This window comes from Delphinapterus leucas, chromosome 4 (genome assembly GCF_059928025.1).
Source record: "Delphinapterus leucas isolate spDelLeu-1000000601 "Yukka" chromosome 4, BTC_Dleu_Yukka2, whole genome shotgun sequence".
NCBI classification, from domain to species: domain Eukaryota; kingdom Metazoa; phylum Chordata; class Mammalia; order Artiodactyla; family Monodontidae; genus Delphinapterus; species Delphinapterus leucas.
In genome coordinates, this window is record NC_143132.1 from 49,087,369 (window position 1) to 49,096,517 (window position 9,149).

At 35.9% G+C, this 9,149-nt stretch overlaps 1 protein-coding gene and 1 pseudogene across 17 annotated transcripts in view; one reads left to right on the top strand and one right to left on the bottom strand.

Annotated features, from left to right (window-relative positions):
• Positions 1 to 9,149, bottom strand: part of SENP7 (SUMO specific peptidase 7) — a 172,213-nt gene that overhangs the window by 141,165 nt on the left and 21,899 nt on the right. For 9 of the 17 annotated variants that reach the window (XM_089910467.1, XM_089910484.1, XM_089910485.1 and 6 more), the window contains 2 exons: positions 7,667 to 7,749; positions 1 to 53 (listed from right to left, as the gene is read on the bottom strand). In XM_089910467.1, the coding sequence (XP_089766593.1) occupies positions 1 to 53; positions 7,667 to 7,669 (56 nt within the window). In that variant the 5' untranslated portion in view covers positions 7,670 to 7,749. The remainder of the gene's footprint in view (positions 54 to 7,666; positions 7,750 to 9,149) is intronic. The other 8 variants (XM_089910473.1, XM_089910472.1, XM_089910494.1 and 5 more) reach the window with 2 other exon arrangements.
• On the top strand, positions 1,667 to 1,749 carry LOC115802394 (U4 spliceosomal RNA; annotated as a pseudogene).

Consider the following 9,149-nt stretch of genomic DNA (forward strand, 5'->3'; position numbering starts at 1 on the left):
CTTATGTAACTCCAAAGATGAAGGCTTTTTCCTTTTCCCTTCTGTGACAATTTCTACAAAGACATAGTAAAAATTATCATTTAACATTAAATGAGATAACATAACAGAATAAATCTTTTCAGTTATCTTTTGTTTCAAATTAGCTTCTTGTTACATTTACAATTTACAGTGATACATTTTACAGAACCTGAAGGACTAAAGGTCAAAAATAATCAAAGAGTAGCAGATTCTCACAAAATTTCTCAATTAAACAATATACATATGATGACAACTGAAAAAAGAAAGTTGGTTCTAAGAACTCAATAAGAAATTCCTTGGCAAAAATCCTAGTATCCAGTAGGTCTTCGATTTATGTTGGCTGAACCATAAGACCAGATAAATTCTTATAATGGGGGGTGGGGGGGCCACAGGGGAGGAGAACACAAGGTGAGGGCTACATATCTAAGTATTTATGCAACAGAGAACAGCTTAAGTCTTTCTTCACCAACATTTTTCAGGCTTCTACGGGATTTTCTTTTATGATTCTTTCATTCAGTCAGCAAATAATTACTGAATGTCTATCATGTGTCTGGCACTGTGCTAGCCAGTGGGTATAGTGTAGTGAGCAAATTAAACACAGCCTAAGTCTTCCTGGAACTTACAATTCACTGAAATTTCTCACAAATTTCATAATAAAAATGAATGGTAGAGACCCACACAAATGTGATCACCTATTTATGACAAACACACCACTGCAATTCAGTGGAAAAGGGATGATCTTTTCCATGAGTAATGCTGACACAATTTGATAACCAAACAAGGTAAACAAATAAGTAATAAACATCACACTATATCAAAAATTATTTTTAAATTGATCATAGATTTAAATGTCAAAGACAAATAAAGCTTCTAGAATAAAAATGAGGGGAATATCTTCATGACCTTGGGGTTAGCAAGGATCTCTCAAACAAGACTCAAGTAGTACTAATCCATAAAGGAAAGAATTAATAAACTCAACTTCATTAAAATTAAAAACTTCTGTTCACCAAACCTCATCATTGAGTGAGAAGGCAAACCACAGACTGGAAGATTATTTATAATTCATGTATCTATGTACAGCATGGTGACTATAGTTAATAATACTGTATAATACATATATCTGTCAAAGGATTCATAACCAGAACACATAAAGAACTCCTATAAAGCAAAGGCAAGACAACCCAATCTTCAAAATGGGAAAAAGCCTTGAATAGGTACTCCATAAAAAAAGAACGTCCAAATGGCCAATAAACATATGAAAATATGCTCAATTTCATTATTACTAGGGAAGTGTAAACTAAAATGGTAAGAGAATACAATTACACAGCCCTTGGAAAGGGTAAACTTAAAAAGAATGACAATACCAAGTATTGGTAAGAGACTAGAAGTCTCATATATTGCTGGTGGGAGTGTAAACGAATACATCTACTTTGCCAGTCAGTATCTACTAAAGTTAGACACCTGCCTACTCAATGTCCAACAATTACATTTCTAGATATTTAATCAAGAGAAATGAGTGCCTGTGTCCACCAAAAGGCATGTATAAGAATGTTAAGTTATCTTTGTTCTTAATAGTCAAAAACTAAAAACAATCCAAATGTCCATCACAGGAGCATGGATAAACCTTTTCGTACAATAGAAAACTACAAACTTTGCACAGTGGCAGTATCGTAGCCAATGAGGTTTATCTGAGGCGCAATTATTGCTAATTGAAAACTACATAGTAATAAAAAAGAATGAATTACTGCTGTGCACAACACGGATACATCTCACAGACATTACGTTCAGAAGAAAACAGATGCAGAAGAATGTATGATTCTATTTATGTGGAATTCAGGAACAGGTAAAACAAATCTATGTTGATGCTAGTTAGGATAGTGTGAGTACCTGAGCAGGGAAAAACTACTGACTGACTGGGATGGGATACAAGTTATCCTTCTGAGATGCTGGAAATGTTCCGTATCTTGATCTAGGTGATAGTTATACAAGTGTATGTATACAAGTATAAAAAATCATCAAACTAAAGATATTGTACTGTGTCGTATGTAATATCTCAACTTAAAAATTAAAAAACCTTTAAAATAACAGTTATAACGAATGGGCTATAGCTTATCCAGAAATCTATATAGCTGAAATAATTTCTCTCATTTCATGAAAATAGCATGAATTTCACCATATGCATTTCCTCGAGCAATCACTGATGTAAAAATTATTTTAACTTCTATACTTAAGCTTTCGATAGATTTAAATAATTTTCAATAAAGTAGCATTTCTCAGACTACCAAAAATATATAACATTTAGATAAATGGTAAGAAAACCTTTCTTATATAAATTCACTTTCTAGTCAACTTTCAATTTAATAAAATATATGTATTTTTAAAAAAGGAATATCAGTTGCTTAAATCACAGACAGACTCATTGAGTTAAAAATGCTTCTATCCTATTTTGCAGAATGTTTGTACATTTCTTTTAGTGACTACTATTGTGACTTCCCAAAATTTTAGGGGTTCTATAACTGAGTTGCTCCATCTGATACTAGGTTGGTATTAGAGCATTTTAATAAATGATGCATCGCTGCTTGTGACTGTCTGGTATAGCACAGTGCTCTAGAGTAAAAATATTAAAGTCCAACAACCTAAATTTATATCTTGGCTTACTAGCTGTGACTTCTCTGAGACTCAATGTCTCATCTCTAAAAAGGGGACAATATCCAGCTTTTCAATTGCCAAGATTAAAGTGACATAGTCTAGTCTCCCAAAAGAAATAAAAGCAAAACTAAACAAATGAGACCTAATCAAACTTAAAAGCTTTTGCACAGCAAAGGAAACCATCAACAAAATGAAAAGACAACCTACAGAATGGGAGAAAATATTTGCAAACAATGTGACTGACAAGAGCTTAATTTCTAAAATATACAAACAGCTCATACAACTCAATATCAAAAAAGCAAAACAAAATAAAACAAAACAACCCAATCAAAAAATGGGCAGAAGACCTAAGTACACATTTCTCCATAGAAGACATGCAGATGGCCAAAAGGCTCATGAAAAGATGCTCAATGTCGCTAATTATTAGAGAAATGGAGATCAAAACCACAATGAGGTATCACCTCACACCAGTCAGAATAACTATCATGGAAAAGTCTACAAATAATAAATGCTGGAGAGGGTGTGGAGAAAAGGGAATCCTCCTGCACTGTTGGTGGGAATGTAAGTTGGTACCGCCACTATGGAAAACAGTATGTGGGTTCCTTTAAAAACAAAAAATGGGGACTTCCCTGGTGGTCCAGTGGTAAAGAATCCTCCTTCCAATGCAGGGGACATGGGTTCGATCCCCAGTTGGGGCACTAAGATCCCACATGCCACGGGGCCACATCTACTGAGCTCGCATGCCTCAAAGAGAGAGCCCACATGTCACAAACTACAGAGTCCATGCGCTCTGGACCCCACACGCCACAATTACAGAGCCCATATGTCCTGGAACCCGCACACCACAACTAGAGAGAAGAGAAGCCTGAGCACCACAACAAAGACCCCACATGCTGCAACTAAGACCCAACACAGCCAAAATAAATAAATAAAATAAAATAAATATTTTTTAAATAATTAAAAAATAAAAACAAAAACTGGAGGGGCTTCCCTGGTGGCGCAGTGGTTAAGAATCCACCTGCCAATGCAGGGGACACGGGTTCAAGCCCTGGTCCAGGAAGATCCCACATGCTATGGAGCAACTAAGCCCACGCTCCACAGCTACTGAGCCTGCGCTCTAGAGCCCGCGAGCCACAACTACTGAAGCCCGCGTGCCACAACTACTGAAGCCCATGCACCTAGAGCCCGTGCTCTGTAACAAGAGAAGACACTGCAATGAGAAGCCACGCACTGCAACGAAGAGTAACCCCCACTCGCGGCAACTAGAGAAAGCCCGTGTGCAGCAACAAAGACCCAATGCAGCCAAAAATAATAAAATAAATAAATTAAATTAAAAAACAAACAAACAAAAAATAGAGCTACCGTGATTCAGCAATCCCACTCCTGGGCATATATCCAGAAAAGAAGAAAACTCTAATTCAAAAAGATACATGCACCCCAATGTTCATAGCAGCACTATTTATAATAGCCAAGACATGGAAGCAACCTAAGTGTGTATCAACAGATGACTGGATAAAGAAGATGCGGTGTGTGTAGACACACACACACACACACACATATATATACATATAATGCAATATTACTGAGCCATAAAAAAGAATGAAATATTGCCATTTGCAGCAACATGAATGGACCCAGAGAATATCATATTAAGTGAAATGTCATAAAAAGATAAATATACGATATCACTTGTATGCAGAATGTAAAAATTAATACAAATGAATCTAAATACAAAACAGAAACAGACTCACAGACATAGAAAAAAAACTTATGGTTACCAAAGGGGAAAGAGAGTGGGCAGAACAATAAATTACAAGTATGGGATTAACAGATACAGACTACTATACATAAAATAGATAAGCAACAAGGATTTACTGTATAAAACAGGGAACAATATTCAATATCTTGTAATACCTATAATAGAAAATAATCTGAAAAACATATATACAGCTGAATCACTTTGCTGTACACCTGAAACAAACACAATAAATTAACTATATTTCAAAATAAAGGGAGATCGTCTATATTAAAGTATTTAGAGTATATCTGGCAAATACTGCAAAATAAATGATTATTATTATTACAATATTCTATACTAGAATACCCCTCTTTAAGAAACCTTAATGTATTTACATTAGCATACAGAAAAATTGCTCTAATTATTCCCATTATATATATATGTCAAATAATCAGAAAGCATGACTTTTTCTCAAGGAGCTTGTGGAACCATTCATTCATATATTACATAAACATTTATTTTAAACAACAGTAATTACCATTGCCAGGCACTATGCTAAGTACTTTACACAAATTATTTTATTTAATCTTACAAAAGTCTTGTGAGTTCAGTAATGGCATTACCTCCATTTTATAGATGAAGAATTTAGGTTTGAAAAATACAAATAACTTGCCCAAGGTCACCATGTTAATCCATCACTGGTCTGATTCCAGAGGTGGAATTCTTAACCAGAACACTCTAGGCATGCTGGATGCTATGGGGATAGGAAATGAATAAGACAGTCCCTGTCACAGAGTTAACAGTATAAAAGCAGAGATTAAACAATTCAGCAAGCTAGAATATATGATGGAATCTGGTAAACATCACATAAGAGGCGCAAACACCCATGGAAATTCAAAAATAGGAATATTTTTTAAGTTTGAGTTAATTAGGAGATAGTTCTTGAAAAGGCACAATTGAACTGGGCTTTGAAGTAAGTTTTAGATAGTAAGTTTTAGACAGGGAGAAATGGGTGGTAGGACAGTGCAATGCTAAGTGAAGCCAAGAAGTGAGTTATCAATATAGGTATATGTGATGAAGCAGCTCACATTAGCCAGCCTCCTAAATTACTGAAGACTCACATTAGAGTTATACATCTGAGAGGCAGGTTTGAGACAGCACCATTACAGCAAAGTTCCAGTCTGAATCTTTAGAGCTACTCAGTCCTATACATAACCCACTCCCTGTGTTACCATATCCCCCCTCTAATCTACTTTCCAATCCTCTGCCTTCTATCACCAGGCTTGGGAATCACATTCACCACCCTAGATTTCAATCCCTACAGCTTATTACCTTGTTATTGTCTCATCTCTTAAGTAATGCCACTCTACCCTCTCCACTACATTCTTTTTTTTTTAACTTGACCCTTGAGTACATGTCTTTTTAATATTCTCTTTGTTTTTCTTTTTATTGAGGTATAGTTTTCATCTACACTCTTCTCTAGCTCTTCCCCAGCCCACCAAATTCCTTTCCAAAGTCAATACAATTTCCTTAAATTCTGAATCTTCTCCTTGAACATTTCCTCCACCTTAGTTTAACTGAATCCTTTTTATTACATAATTATACATTATACATCTTTTTATTTACTACACTATTTTTTTAAGACTCTCTCAAGAAGATTCTTCTCCCACTTATAAAAACAGGGAAAGGGATTAACAACCTCCTCCCCCTGCCACCACTTCCAATTAATATTCATCCTTATTGCAATAATTCCTCCTTTAAAATTCCCATAACTTGTATGTATTATTACCTCACCCATATTGTAATTGCCATGTACGGACCCAAGACCCTTTCCAACATTCCTAGAATATTCTGATACTTGATTCATAGTTTTCCTCTCATCGTTAAAACCTACCATCATACCGAAGCTCTAAAATTTTCATAAATCAAATCACTCAATACAATGGACTCATTTTAATTTACTCTAGTCCAACAAACTTCTTCATATCACATTCCCATTTCAACAACATGCATTCACAAATAGATTTAATAGGGTTACACTTCGCAAGCTCACAAATGTGTACCTCTCATTCTACAACATACTGTCCTTTAACCCTTCCATTTCCTCACTCGCACTGATCCCATTTTTTACCCCCACATCGTATAATACCCTTTAACCCTAAGTAAAACTAAATTCTTTTATTCCCCCCAAATTCTTGCTCCTAGACTGATTAGCACTGCTAAAGAAAGTCATATAATTGTAGTAACCACAACTGGTACTATCTACAGGCGCACACGTGTTTTAACAAATACTTTTTCAAAATTAGTTAATAGTTCTTTTTTTTTTTTTTTTTTTTGCGGTACGCGGGCCTCTTACCGTTGTGGCCTCTCCCGTTGCGGAGCACAGGCTCCGGATGCGCAGGGTCAGTGGCCATGGCTCATGGGCCCAGCCGCTCCGCGGCATGTGGGATCTTCCCGGACTGGGGCACGCACCCGTGTCCCCTGCATCGGCAGGTGGACTCTCAACCACTGTGCCACCAGGGAAGCCCAATAGCTCTTTTATTCATCCCTAATTGACCTCCTACTCTATTTTGAGCTCCCAATACCACCTGAAAGTCCCTCTTTCTCAAAAGATGATCTTGCCTATTTCACTTAGAAGCCATCATTGCAATATCCTTAACTTCTCAAAATTTATCTATATCTTTATCCATCCTCCCACCTTTACACAAGTCTTATTTAACAAACTGTCCTGAGTCTATCCTCCCCCATTTCTTCTAAGACTTCACCCTATCAATTATCTCCTACCTGATATCGTTCTCTCTCCAGTGAACCCTTTCCCATGCCATACAAACCTGATTTTTATAGCCTTTTTTAAATAATCCTTTCTACTTAATTTCATACTCAAGCTTGTTCCAAAATCTTTAATGCACATCTCATCTTCTATTTCCTCACCATCACTCATTCATTTAGCCTCTTGAAATCTGGCTTTTGTCCCTACTGCTCTACTAAAATCAGTGGTAAAAAAAAAAAGTGACCTACCAATTGCCAAATCCAGCATCCTCATACTGCTTTAACTCTCTGATTTACATGGCATTCACTCTCCCTTGCTTCCCAAACCTATCATACTCCTTCTAATCTAACTGCTCACCAGTGTCTCTTCCTCCTTACTTTGAAATTAAATATATGTGATTCAAGATTTTTCTCACTCCATACTCTTTCTGTGGGTAATCCTATCCATTCCAATGGCTTCAGCTAACATCACTGCAAATAAAGTAGCTTTACCATGATTAATTGTAGATTCTGGTTTTGAACTTCAATTATGGTTCATCAGACACTGCATAATATGCAGCCATCACCTGGACCTACTGAAAAAAGAAAGGTGTATCATCATGGGACACTAGATCCTCAAGCTGAAACTGGGGGAGGAGGGAAGAGTTTCAAAATCAAGCAAGTTTGAAAAACACTGCATGTTCAGATAATCTCTTGGAGAGGCAGAATGTATAGTAGCACAGCAAAAGCTCTGAAAAATCCTGCAGTAAATAAAATTTTCTTATAACTACAGTTGTCCCATTTATTTGTCCATCAAACCTTTTTTCCAAGTAAGGTTCACTAACATCCTATGACAGTAAAAAAGATTTAAATTATATGTTTTGTAATCAGAAAGACCAGATTTTGAATCCTGGCTCTGCTTCTTGTATTGCTAACAGTTGCTTACCCTCCCTAAATTCCAGGTTCCTCATCCGTATATCAGAAATAATAATAACCACCTCAGAAGGTTTTGGAAAGAATTATAACATCTGTAAAATTCTTAGCACGCTGTTTAGTACCTAAGTACTAAAAAAAACTTATCTATCCTTAACTGCAAATGAGAATGAACACAGATCTCCAAGGCTGTTGCCTGAACAGTTGATAACTTGAAATTTACTTCAACTTTCCTGTTTTAATTCAAAAATTCATTTGGAAGTTGTGATCTATGACTCTAATATATCTGTTATACTTTTGTTGTTGTTAAACATTTTTAATGGTCATGCTCCCTTGAATGACCATTAGCACTTTATTATTTCATTCAACTGTCACTAGACCTGTCTCTGGTACCAATAATTTTTTATCTGTGTCCCCATCTAATTCACTGCTTTGATATGCTGGAAACCTGGAAATAAGATATTCATCTTTATTGGGGTAATAAATAACTTAAACACATAGATTCAATATAAGAGGAAAAAAGCCTTCAGAAGCTTCTCATGAGTGAACTTTAGCATACAAACCATGTGATTTCTCCTCTCATGCTTAGAGGTGTTTTATGCTTGATTCTTGATTCATGGCCACATTCCAGAAAAGTAGGGCAATCAGAGTTTTGTGGTTCTTCTACTTACAGAATTTTTCTTTATTAACTCATTTAAAAACAATAACACAATGCATGTTAACATAACTATTTTTTAAATAACTTTAGTTTCAAAACATTGAGAAGAATGGCATTATTTTACTTTTTGCAACTCTCTTTAACATCTGACTTAATAAAAGACAGATGATTTCCTCTATATGCTTCTGCATTCAATTTGTTGTGATACATGTCATGTAGCCTCTGGAAAACTGTCCTGTACACAAGTAGAAGATTAAGAGGGAAAGGCAAACAATGTCTTAAAATTATGAAAAACTGTGTAAGCTCACAGACCCAAAAGGGACTCACGGAACCCAGAGGTTCCCAGACCATACCTTGAGAACCAGTGCCTAAAACAGATACAGCCATGCCAGAAGCCATCCAACT